Source organism: Leucoraja erinacea, chromosome 20, assembly GCF_028641065.1.
Source record: "Leucoraja erinacea ecotype New England chromosome 20, Leri_hhj_1, whole genome shotgun sequence".
In the NCBI taxonomy this organism is placed as follows: domain Eukaryota; kingdom Metazoa; phylum Chordata; class Chondrichthyes; order Rajiformes; family Rajidae; genus Leucoraja; species Leucoraja erinaceus.
The window spans coordinates 17,247,802-17,261,671 of record NC_073396.1 but is presented as its reverse complement, the minus strand read 5'-3'; the positions used below and the strand labels follow the sequence as shown (position 1 = coordinate 17,261,671).

Sequence of the window (13,870 nt, the reverse complement as noted above, 5' to 3'; positions counted from 1 at the left end):
ACTGCACCAAATCCATAAAGCAAATAGGCAAAGTGGCCCAAGAGCTGGAAAGCACATGTCATCGATTATTCTGTTGACAATATTTTTCAACAAAGATATTTTTGTGTGATTCAAACCTTAATAGCTATTGAGGGCTGAAATAATAAGTACATTGGGACGAGTTTTGCTTTAATCTTGTGTTAAATTTCTCTGTTAATTTCATTTAAATATTTCCACCATCAATTTGTTTTTGCCTTTTTGGTTTGATTTCTCTTCAAGCTTACTTCAATGACATCCAGGAAACACTAGGTTTGGAGATTCTGAACTCCTGTATCGATGTAAATATCCAAATCTCAGAAACAGCATTCAAAAATATTAGCAATTGGTTGCTCTAACCAGAATAGCCATAAGTGGTCATGTGCAACAGAAAATAAATACATCTTAAGGTCAGGATATCAACAAAATAATATTGCTTGAGGATGTTAACTAACATGCAAATGTTAGCAACTGAACATTTATTTCTTGATATCCATTTCCAGACCCAAGTAAGTAAAATTCAATACTATTAATCTTTGGCACATAAATTAATACTTACCAAAATTTCTTGATACCAATCAAAGACTGTGACAATTGATAGGAAAAATTAAAACAATTCAGGAAGAAAGCTGTCTTGCAGCTCTACTTTCAGGATTGTAATAGGGACTATTTCAAGTCGCTTGATGATTTTCTACTTCATATAGTAACATAATATGGTGGACGCAAACCTTTCAATCTCCTACCATAATTTAAATGTCATTCTGACATTGGTGTTATTTTCACCACAAAAGCTTCTGGCCCCATTTTCTCAAATTCTCATTCACTTACCAATGGTACAATTTGTAGTTATTTTCCTCCGTTTAGGATTGTGCCGTAATAGCTCCAATTCTCTTTTTGTTGGTTCCCATGTTGAATACTTTTCACCAACCCCTAACAAAAATGTAAAAGGACATTTCAAATCTTCATAAATTAATTACACCAGACTCTAGATTCAGACAGACATTTAACCAAAATAATTTTCTAAATTTTCATAAATTTTAAACCCATATCCGCATCGAGCAATTAAAAAAAAAATATATATATATATATATATTTTTTAAAGTCTACCATCTGGCTAATGGAACATTGATTATTCCAGATATAAGGAAATCAATGTCATGATCCACAAGAGCAATTCCTCCTTGAGAGCACTGAATCAAAGCTCAGCCTCTGAACATCATTTGGTAATTCTATGCATTTCAGACAAGCCAGATGCAAGAGGCCCCATGTCTATTGATGTCCTTATATTTATCATGTTATTATATATTTAAGCAAAACACTTCAAAAAAATCACATTTCAAGCAAAATCTGGGAATGAAGTGTGGTCTTCTCGCCTGTGTGTCTACACCCAACTATCAGAACATTTAATGCTAAACTTTCTCCCCAATTTTCTCAGCTTCAATCTTTGTTCATCTATTCCCACCACTGAGGCCCAATTTTCCAACATGCCCTATATCAGCAGACACATCAGCATTTTTGGAAAAGCATAAGCATATACAGTACATTACTATAATGATGTGCCAACTTTGAGATTTTAAATGGTTTTCCGTTCCATGCAAACTGGTTGAGGATTGCAAGGCAACACAGGTGGAAAGGCTCAACTCATTCACTGGTCTTTACATGTTGAAACTCTAGTTTCACTGTACACTAGTACACTGGAGGACTGAAAACCATGTCTCCAAGATGAATGAATGAGATTTGAAAGACAATCAGGCGAATTCTCTCTGGCAACAATCAATATGTATCCCTCAATCAAGCAGCCTCTGGAGGGGATGAACAGACCAGGTTTTAGTTGGCATACTTGCATTGATAGGCCAGGGAAAAGAAAACAAGAGTTAGGACATGATATTGCAATATCACAAAACAATGCACTTGGAGTATTGTGTACACTTCTGATCGTTGCATTATTGGAAGGAGGTGTTTACACTGGAGCGGATTCACTGAGTTTCAAGAAATTTAGTTTTATAGTTTTAAAGACACAACATGGAAACAGGCCCTTCATCCCACCAAATTCGCACTAACCAACGAACAGCCTTACACTAGTTTTATCCTACACTCCAGGGATAATTTACAGAATTAACCTACAAACCTGCACGTCTTTGGAATGTGGGAGGAAACTAGAACACCTAGAGAAAAGCCAAGCAGTCACAGGGAGAACATAAACTTCGTACAGACATCGCCCATAGTCAGGATTGAACTCTGATCTCTAACGCTGTAAGTGGGCAACTCTCTGTGCCACCGAGAAAAGTTATGGGGAGAGATTGGAAAGGCTGGGCCAAAGGTGACCCGATTGAAGTATACAAGAATTGAGAGGCATCAATAAGGCAGTCAAAATCCCCCCCCCCCCCCCCCCCCCCCCCCCACCGTCTGAAGAAGGGTCCTAACCCAAAACATTACCTATCCATGTTCTCCAGGGATGCTGCCTGACCCACTGATTAACTCCAGCACTTTGTGCCTTTTTTTGTAAACCAAGATCTGCAGTTCCTTATTTCAATCCTCTTCCCATAATTGGGATATTAAAAACAAAAAGGCATAGGTTAAAGTGAGAGAAATGCATATTTTAAAGAGATTAGAAGGGTTGTGAGGGTATTTTATCAAGAGGTGGATATCTGGAATAAATACCACACGAGATGGTGGAATCAGTTATAATCACTATGTTTAAAAGGCATTTATACAAACACTTAAATAGGAGAGGCATCGGATGATGCAGACCTCTAATGAGATAATGTCGAAGGTTAAATAGTTGTCATGAATACTAATAATAGAGACACTAATTGGTGTTATCTACAGACCACCAAATAGTAGCCCGGATGTCGGGTGTAAGTTGCAGCAGGAGTTAAAACTGGCATGGAACAAAATAATGCCACTGTGGTGATGGGGCTTTCAATATGCAGGTAGACTGGGAAAATCAGGTGGGTTCAGGACCTCAAGAAAGAGAGTTTGTAGAGTGCCTCCGAGATGGATTCTAAGAGCAGCTTGTAATGGAGCCGACCAGAGAAAAGGCAATTCTGGATTTAGTGTTGTCCAATGAACCAGATTTGATATGAGAACCACTTGGAGGTAGTGATCATAATATGATTAGTTTTAATCTGCAATTTGAGAAGGAGAAGGTTAAATCGGAAGTGTCAGTGATGCAGTTGAACAAAGGGGACTATGAAGGCATGAGAGAGGAGCTGGCCAAGGTCGACTGGAAAGAGATCCTAGCAGGAATGACGGTGGAATAGCAAGGGAATTTCTAGGCAGGATCATTTCATTCCAAAAAGGAAGAAAGATTCTAAGGGGAGTAGGTGGCAACCGTGGCTGACAAGAGAAGTTAAGGGTAGAATAAAACTAAAAGTAAAGATGTATAACACAGCAAAGAGTAGCCGGAAGCCAGAGGATTGGGAAACTTTCATAGGACAACAGAAGGAAACAAAACGGGCAATATGGGCTGAAAAGATGAAGCACGAGGGGAAGCTGGCCAGGAATACAAGGACAGTAAGAGCTTCTTTAGATATGTTAAGGGAAAAAGAGTAGCAAAGTCAAATGTGAGTCCCTTGAAGGCAGACACGGGTGAAATTATTATGGGCAACAAGGAAATGGCAGAAGAGTTGAACAGGTACTTCGGATCTGCCTTCACTTAGGAAGACACAAACAACCTCCCAGATGTACTGGAGGACAGAGGATCTAAGGGGGTAGAGGAACAAAGAATTTTTCATTAGGCGAGAAATAGTATTGGGTAAGCTAATGGGACTGAAGGATGATAAATCCCCTGGATCAGGTGGTCTGCATCCCAGAGTCCTCAGGGAGGTGGCTCAAGAAATAGTGGACGCATTGGTGATCATTTTCCAATGTTCAAGAGATTCAGGATCAGTTCCTGTGATTGAAGGATAGCTAATGTTATCCCACTTTTCAAGAAAGGAGCGAGAGAGAAAACGGGGAATTACAGACCAGTTAGCCTGACTTCGGTGGTGGGAAAGATGCTGGAGTCAATTATTAAAGAGGTCATAATGGGGCATTTGGAGAGCAGTAAAAGGATTAGTTCAAGTCAACATGGATTTATGAAAGGGAAATCATGCTTGACTAATCTTCTGGAATTTTTTGAAGATGTGACAAGTAAAATGGATGAAGGGAAGCCAGTGGATGTAGTGTATCTAGACTTTCAGAAAGTCTTTGATAAGGTCCCACATGGGAGACTGGTGACTAAAATTAGAGCACATGGTATTGGGGTTAGGGTATTGACATGGATAGAAAATTGGTTGGCAGACAGGAAGCAAAGAGTAGGAGTGAGCGGGTCCTTTTCAGAATGGCAAGCAGTGGCGAGTGGAGTGCCGCAAGGCTCGGTGTTGGGGCCACAACTGTTTACCATATATATTAATAATTTGGAAGAGGGAATTAGGAGCAACACTAGCAAGTTTGCAGATGACACAAAGCTGGGTGGCAGAGTGAGCTGTGAAGAGGATGTTAGGTTGTTGCAGGGTGACCTGGACAGGTTGAGTGAGTGGGCAGATGCGTGGCAGATGCAGTATAATATAGATAAATGTGAGGTTACCCACTTTGGTGGCAAAAACAAGGGGACAGATTATTAACTCAATGGGGTTAGGTTAAGTAAGGGGGAGGTGCAGCGAGACCTGGGTGTCCTTGTACACCAGTCACTGAAAGTTGGCATGCAGGTACAGCAGGCAGTGAAGAAAGCTAATGGAATGTTGGCCTTCATAACAAGAGGATTTCAGTATAGGAGTAAAGAGGTTCTTCTGCAGTTGCATAGGGCTCTGGTAAGACCACATCTGGAGTATTGTGTATAGTATTGGTCTCCTGATTTGAGGAAGGACATCCTTGTGATTAAGGTAGTGCAACGTAGGTTCATGAGAATGATCCCTGGGATGGTGGGACTGTCATACGAGGAAAGATTGACAAGACTAGGCTTGTATTCACTGGAGTTTAGAAGGATGAGGGGGAATCTTATAGAAACATATAAAATTATAAAGGGACTGGACAAGCTAGATGCAGAAAAATGTTCCCAATGTTGGGCAAGTCCAGAACCAGGGGCCACAGTCTTAGAATAAAGGGGAGTTCATTTAAGACTGAGGTGAGAAAAAACGTTTTCACCCAGAGAGTTGTGAATTTGTGTAATTCCCTGCCACAGAGGGCAGTGGAGGCCAAATCACTGGATGGATTTAAGAGAGAGTTAGAGAGAGCTCTAGGGGCTAGTGGAGTCAAGGGATATGGGGGGTAGGCGGGCACGTGTTATTGATTGGGGACGATCAGCCATGATCACAATGAATGGCGGTGCTGGCTTGAAGGGCCAAATGGCCTCCTCCTGCACCTATTTTCAGTATTCAGTATTTCTTTAATATCATTTTCACTGAGTACTCGCATACACAGAGGAAACGAAAAAACGTTGCTCGATCGGTTTCTATGTTTCTATGAATATGATGGGCCAAAGGGTCCATTTCTGTGCTGTACGACTGCGACTTAATCAAGGTTTGCATTTCATTAGCCTATTCTTGATTTTCTGCCCCTATTAGGGACAATTTAATCAAATGTGTACATGGATTCAATCATCTCTTTGCATCCCCACTGCATTGTGTAGAAAGTGCTGTTCAGGCCCTCATGGGTCCAAAGTGGATCACATTAAAAACAATGACCACTGGCTACAACTTTGCTGAACTTACTAACGGATTAATGCAGCCATCTGCATTGCTTACAATACCCCTCTTCTTTGTTGGTTATGAGGCACAAATCTGGTTGTGTGGTATTCCAGCCACCGTACACGATGCAAAATACGATGCCTGGGAAACTACTGGTCACATCCTCCTATTAGCTTCTGATCATCAGTCCTTCAATCTCCTGGCTTTAACCAATTTTTTTTAAACTTGTCAATTTCCTCCAACAGTCTTTAAAAGTTAAAGGTTTTTTTTTTAAAAGATTAATAAAACTCGTGAATGAATAAATTACTTATTTTTGTACAGAAAAATCACATATTTATAGCACTGAAAATGGCCACTCGGCCCAGTGGTTAATGTCATTTGGACAAAGGTTATTCAAGACTAACCCCACATATGAATTTAAAATAATGAAGTGCTGGAGGAACTCAGTGGGTTAAACATCATCTGAAGAGGAAATGGCAGGCGATGTTTTGGGTCCGGATTCTTCTTCAATCTGGTAACGGGTCCCGAGTCAAAACATCATCTGTCCACATCATCTGTCCACAATCTCTCCACAAATACTACCTGACCCTCTAACTTCCTCCAGCACTTGCTTTTTGCTCACAATTCCACCATCTGCAGTCTCTCATGTACCCACAATATGAAACACCAGTCAAACTCTACATTTGAGTGGCAAATTAGAATGTGTTAAAATTGTATGAATTGGTTAAAAAGTAACAATTCTGGAATAAAGCATGTAACAATTGATCATCCTGCTCAAAAATGCATATGCAAGAGATTACAGAAGATAGAACAGTACAATACAGAAAAGGACCTTTCACCCACATGGTCTGTGCCATACATGATGTCAAGATAAACTAATCTTATCTGCCTGCACATGATCCATATTCCCCCATCCTCTGCATATCTACATGCTTATCTAAAAGACTCTTAAACACCACTGTTGTATCTGCTTCCACCACCCATCTGTCTGTTATATCTGCCCTGGAAGCCCATTCCAGGCACTCACCACCCTCTGTGTAAAAAAGCCTTACTCCACGCATCCTTTTTTAAACTTTGCCCCTCTCATCTTACAGCTATTCCCTCGAGTCATTGATGTTCCCACCCTGGGGAACAATGTTCTGATTGCCTACTTGATGTCTCTTATAATTTTGTATACATATCAAGTCTCACCTCAAACTCAGGTGTTCCAGAGAAAATGCCAGGTTTGTCCTTGTAGCTATTACCCCCTAATCCAGACAGCATTCTGGTAAACCTGTTCCACACCCTTTCCCAAGCCTCCATATCCTTCCTGTAATGGGGCAAGGAGAACTGCACACAATATTCCAAATATTGCCTAATAGAGTTGCATCATGGCTCTTATATTCAATGTGTATCCAAATCGTTAAGAAAGAGCAAATACAGAATTTCTAACCATTACAACTTGTTACAGCAAAGTTGAGTTTCTGATCCTTCACTACACCATCTATAAAGATCATTCCTCTTCAACCCAACTAAGCTTGGTATCTTTCTACCTCAGGTTATCTTCATCCCCTGTCATCTCCAGACACTATTGCAGCAGGACTCTTCTTACCAGTCTTGTTTTCCACCCGCATAAACAATAGCTTATCCAAACTGCATAACTAATGCCTCACGAAATGCCTTTGCCCTCAATGATTCATAACTATCAAATATTGGATAGTTTATTGTATTGGATAGCTCTACACAGCGTGTTTGACCTTCACGACTATATCTGTTACATTTCCTCAAAGCATCCTTAAGACCAAATCCCAAAAGGAACCAAAATGTTTAAAAAAATTGTGCCACATACCTTGTAACTTCCATGCTTTCCTTTGTTCTTCTTTGGCAATTTGTTCCATGTCTTTGTCATATATATAATCTTGACACATAAAACAATATATACCCCCATACAAGAGGTCTATGGCTAAAGGAGAGAAGAAAACAATAAATAAACATTAAGGAGTCAGCAATAACCACCTTTTGACAAAAAGTTCCTAACTGTAATCAAGTACAGGGTGTGAAAGAAAATTACATGTATGGAAAATGTGAATCACATGAGCGATCCCTTACTTTTTCCAAGTATTACATGCATATTTCTTTCATTCATTGAAAATTAAGTTTCTAAATCGCTTCAAATAAATAGCACCATGACACCAAGGTAATTAACAATGTCTCGAGATTACATATGTACTATAGAAGGTTTTCCGACTTATTATATCATGGCCTGATATGGCAATTACATTGCACAGGGAGAAGACCCACAACACTAGCTCCAGGTACAACTACTTTCCAATAACTATCAGGTTCTTGAACCAAACTATACAGCCCTAAAAAAGAAAGATACAAAGTGCTGGAGTAACTCAGTGGGTCAGGCTGCATTTACAGAGAACTTGGAGATAGGGGATGTTTTGGGAACTTGGAGCCAGCACTCACGTCAGCAACTGGATCCTCGGCTTCCTCAACAACAGACCCCAATCAGTGAGGATGGGTGATAAATCATCCTCTATGTTAATACCCAACACAGATGCCCCACAGGGATGTATTCTCTGTCCCCTTCTATACACTCCTATATACTAGCGTTGTTACAAATTCCTGCCCTCAGTGGCGCTCTTGATGGGCTCACTGCCTGTGCATGCGACTCGAGAGGCTGTGGGGGGGCTAGTAAAATGCAGGTTTTTATTGGTTGTTAGGGAGGGATTTCCTTGTAAGACAAGCTTATGAGGAAATTTTGTTCTGTCATCCCGTTCGCGATTTTTAAATTTATTTTAAAAACTAAATGGTGCTGAACTATTGAATCGTTGGATGAAAATCGGGATAACTTCAACGCCTTCAAAATCACAGATCACAAGTTCAGGACAAAACAAAAGGTATTTACTGTAGGACGTTTATTTAATATCCTATCTAGTTTTTGATGTAATTTCATTTCAATCTAATGATGTGAAATATGTTATTTAGGCCCCGATATCGGCCGTGTCTTGCCTGCCAGCTGTGAGTGTGAGCAAAATCATGGAGGCGGCCACAATCCGATCTCTGTATCATAATCCACAAACATCCACTCTCAAGATAATCAAATTCATTATTTTTTGCACAATCATGTCATAAGAACATCTAAATTATCTATATTTTGTGTTATTGTGTATCCATGATCAATATTTTCGTACTAAATATCCGACTAAAAACTTCCACAGTACACAGTAAAACGGCCCTTGCCTGCTGCAGTGTTATAAACAGAGTATATTTATGGGAATTAAACATTCAATTCCTTTGATTTGGCATAGAAATTCATGACAAAGTGAGATTTAAAAATCATGTTATATTGTGAATTCTTGTGTGAATGGAATCAGTTTGTTATTTAGATACTTTGGCTATTTAAACATTTATTTTTAGCCTTTTCTTAAGAATGGGATAGATGTTTAGATCTAGTAATTGAATTTAGATTAATTTAATTGATTTGATGACACTGATGAATATTAATTTTTTGTTGGGTATTTACTATTTGTTTTAACGTTACAATAATATTAAAGTTCTGATCTTGAGACATTCCCATTTTTGAATTTGAGGCAGTCTGGGCGTTTATTACTATTTCAATCACAACGGTTAATTTTGTAATTAGCTACTTAATTATTTAATTAACTAATTATATACTTTAATATCAGGTCATCCAAGTAAGATGTATCATATTTGTTTCAGAATGCTTCAATCTATAATAACTGAAATTTTCATTCAGTTCTCTTAATTTTTAAGAAAGTTATGGGCTTTTATGTCAATTGACTGTCCTCAATCACAGCTTTTGTGTTAAGTTAATGGAAAAGCAATAGGGTACAAGATGCTAATTTCCGAGTATGAAAATGACCATAACTTTTTTTAATACTGAAGATGTGAAAGTTAATTATGTATCAAATTGAAGTTTTCTTTATGCTTTATCTGATGGGATAAATTGCAGGCTTGATTTTTAACATCTCAAAATGTTGGAACATCCCTATATATACACTATGCAGCCAAATACCAGTTCAACTCAATTTACAAATTCACAGAAGACTCCATCGTAGTGGGCCAGATATTAAGTAATGATGAGATGGAGTACAGAAAGAAGATTGAGAACCTTGTAAATTGGCGCCAATACAACAGCTTCTCCCTCAATGTTGGCAAGACAAAGGAGATTGTGATTGAGTACAAGAAACAAAGCAGCACAAACACCCAAATATACATTGATGGTGCCAAAGTAGAACGTTCATTGGAATAAATATCACCAGCAATTTTTCTTGGACCAGCCGCATCAAAGCTATGGCCAAGAAAGCGCACCAATGCCTCTACTTCCTTAGAAACTCAGGAAATTTGGCATGTCCCCAACAATCCTCACCAACTTCTACAGATTCGTGGCAAAAGCAATTTATCTGAATGCATCACAGCCTGGTTTGGCAACAGCTCCATTCAAGACCGCAAAGAATTGAAGATACTCCAACAGTGCTGCAGAGTAAGAGATTGACAGGATTTATACCCAGAAATGAAGGAAAGGCAGGACAATGGGTAAGCTGGCATGGAAAATGTAAGTGATGGTGTGGCCAGGTGCTAAAGCCCTTGCCTTTCTTGGTGGCAGAGGTTACAAGTTTGGGAGAGAACAGATGGAACACAATGGGAGAAATGGGATTGCCTCTCTGGGCAAATGGGGTTGTGTTTCTAGAAAACAGCCTGTATCGCAACTCAAAACTGTGTCAAGGAGTTCAAGTTCTGAAAAAAAATTAGCCTTTAAAAAAAAGAGCAAATTTTATTCTGTCCAGATTCTGAGAGATTAATTTGAGAATTCTGTAGAGAAGAATCTCTGTAACCCAAACAACTGTGAAGCAGGATTTGAATCTATGTATTTTTTTTAAATTTAATGTATGCAGATTTTTAATCTGCTGTATTGCCAAAGTCGCATTGAGTTTCCCTTTCCCCAATGGAAACAGGGTGACTTGCAATCGGGTCCAATATAAAAGATCGTACTGATATACAACCAATTCTTGAACGTAGAACAAAGGCAACACATTCTGCCCTTGGATTCGATTACTTTGCCTCAAGCCATCTTTAACCCTTACATTACAAAATGCTTCAACTTTTTCCCAGGAAAATATTTCCACATATATACCATATAATTATAACAGCATTTCTTCACAGTAACATATAAAAAATATTATTAGCTTTAACAACACTGAATTGTGGTTTTACACATACCAGATGATACCAAATCTTATTACATGCAGATCTTATTACATGTATTGGCCCTGTAAAATCTAAGAATTTCTCTATATTTTCTAATTTTCTCATTCAAAAACATCCATCCACACGTTTACTAAAAATTAAAAACCAAGGATAACATCCATTCTATCGGGTATCTTTAAAGCCAGCATGTGCAGAAACAATAGAATGTGCAAATGACCATGTACTCAAGCCGTTATAATTAAATGGGTGGGTGGAAGAATGGAAGGAAAATAAATCATGATGGTTAATAAAAACCAGAGAAAGACACAAAGTATAACTCAGCAGGTCAGGCAGCATTTTTCGAAAATGGTAGGTTATGTTTCTGGTCGGAACCTTTCTTCATACTGATTGTGGGGGGAGGGGGGAGGATGAAAGCTACAAGAGAGGATAGGACAAATATAGATACAAAATGCTGGATTCACTCAGTAGGTCAGGCAACTTCCCAGGAGAAAATAGATACGTGACATTTGAGGTCAGGATCCTTCTTCAGACTGATTGTGGTAGAGAGAGTGGGTGGTGGGGTTAGTTACTTAAAAATTGAGTATTTAATGTACATACTGTTGGGTTATTGGTCCTCCAGTTTGCTTGTGGTCTTACTCTGGCAATGGAGAAGGCCCAGAAAAGAAAGATCAATATGGGAAAAGCAGTTTCCCAGGATATTCGTTAGCACCCGGGATATCCAGTAGGCCTTTGCAGACTGAGCACATTTGGCGAAATGGGCACCAAGTCTATGTTTGGTCTCGCCGATGTATAGGAAGCCACATGCAGTAGATGCAGTTACTGGAGGCGCATGCAGTCCTCTGTCTCACTTTTAAGGACAACTGCGGCAGGAGGAGAGGGAGGAGGTTTGAGGGGAGACAGGCGTTACATCTCCGGTGCTTGCGAAGGAAGTATCTGGGGAGGGGGTGGTTTGCTGGAAAAGGACGAGTGAACCAAAGAGCTGTGGAAGGCAAATAGGAGTGGGGATGAGAAGATGTGACTGATGGTGGGATCATGTTGGAGGTGATGGAAATGTTGGAGGCAGAGTTGGGTGGAAGGAAAGATAAGGATCAGGGGAATTCCATCCTTGTTCCGTTTGGGGTTCGGAACAAAACCTCAATCTACTTAGGTAGCTTACACTCAAATTGAGCATTGAATTCTCTAATTTTAGATATAAAATATTGAAGAGACGGAGTACAGGAAGGAGATTAAGAACCTTGTGACCTGATGTCAACAACAAAATTTCTATCTATGTCAGCAAGACATAGTGATCGACTTCAGAAAGCAAAACGATATACATATATTGCAGTATGCATTGATGACACCAAAGTGGAGATGGTTGAAAGGTTCAAATTCCTAGGAATAAATATCACCAGCAACATGTCTTGGACCACCCACATCAAAACAATGACCAAGAAAGCACACCAAAGCCTCTATTTCCTTTTAAGTCTTAAGAAGTTCAGCATGTTCCCAACAATTCTCACCAACCTACAGATGTGCCAGAGAAAGCATTTTATCGGGATGCGTCACAGCATGGGATGAGAACAGCTCCATCCAAGACCACAAGAAATTGCAGAGAATTGCAGAGAACCGCCCTTCCATTGATTCCATTTACACTACACACTGTCTCAGCAAGGCCAGCAGCATAATCAAGGACGAGTCTCACTCGTCACTCGTCCAACAAGCAAGAGGTATAGAAGTGTGAAAGCGCACACCTCCAAACCTAAATTCTTTCCTCTAGCTTCACAATCATGTTGGAGGTGATGGAAATCCACATCAATACTGAACGGTATTGGGGGTTCATTATTGATGTGGATAGAGAACTGGCTGGCAAACAGGAAGCAAAGAGTAGGAGTAAACGGGTCCTTTTCAGAATGGCAGGCAGTGACTAGTGGGGTACCGCAAGGCTCAGTGCTGGGACCCCAGCTATTTACAATATATAGTAATGATTTGGACGAGGGAATTGAATGCAACATCTCCAAGTTTGCGGATGACACAAAGCTGGGGGGCAGTGTTAGCTGTGAGGAGGATGCTAGGAGGCTGCAAGGTGACTTGGATAGGCTGGGTGAGTGGGCAAATGCATGGCAGATGCAGTATAATGTGGATAAATGTGAGGTTATCCACTTTGGTGGCAAAAACAGGAAAGCTGACTATTATTTAAATAGTGGCCGATTAGGAAAAGGGGAGATGCAACAAGACCTGGGTGTCATGGTACACCAGTCATTGAAAGTAGGCATGCAGGTGCAGCAGGCAGTGAAGAAAGTGAATGGTATGTTGGCATTCATAGCAAAAGGATTTGAGTATAGGAGCAGGGAGGTTCTACTGCAGTTGTACAGGGTCTTGGTGAGACCACACCTGGAGTTTTGTGTACAGTTTTGGTCTCCAAATCTGAGGAAGGACATTATTGCCATAGAGGGAGTGCAGAGAAGGTTCACCAGACTGATTCCTGGGATGTCAGGACTTTCTTATGAAGAAAGACTGGATAGACTCTGGGCCGTTAGCATGGGTTGAGTTTGGTCCAGGCGTGGCTGAGGCAACTGGGATTTTGGCCTACCCTCCTCAGCATACCTCTGGCCAATGTACAATATGGGAAAAGCAACCAGAAGATCCAGTAGGCCTTTGCAGACTGGGTGCGTGATTGGCAAAACGGGCCCATATTGTGTTCTTTGTTTCACTGAAACATGCTTCACCTCTGGAGAGGGAGACACCATGACATTTGCAAGGATGCCATCCCTTACTCCCAATCTTTACACTGAAATAGAGTGGAACTGATTGGGTCTTCAAGAAAGAGCCCAATTTCAAGCAGCGAGCAGGGAATAGTGAGTTATTTAGAATTTAGAGGATACCAATGTTAAGCGGGGGAAGATGACAACCAACAGCAAGTTTTGAAGAAAACAGACAAAGTTGTTAAACAATTTTATAACTATTTGAAGAGAAAAGGGTTAGTGAAA

General features: G+C 40.0%; 1 protein-coding gene across 3 annotated transcripts in view; it reads right to left on the bottom strand.

Moving 5' to 3' along the window:
• Positions 1–13,870, bottom strand: part of usp22 (ubiquitin specific peptidase 22) — a 99,294-nt gene that overhangs the window by 35,320 nt on the left and 50,104 nt on the right. For all 3 annotated transcript variants that reach the window (XM_055651397.1, XM_055651395.1, XM_055651396.1), the window contains 2 exons: positions 7,513–7,626; positions 844–945 (listed from right to left, as the gene is read on the bottom strand). In XM_055651397.1, coding sequence (XP_055507372.1) covers positions 844–945; positions 7,513–7,626 — 216 coding nt within the window. The remainder of the gene's footprint in view (positions 1–843; positions 946–7,512; positions 7,627–13,870) is intronic.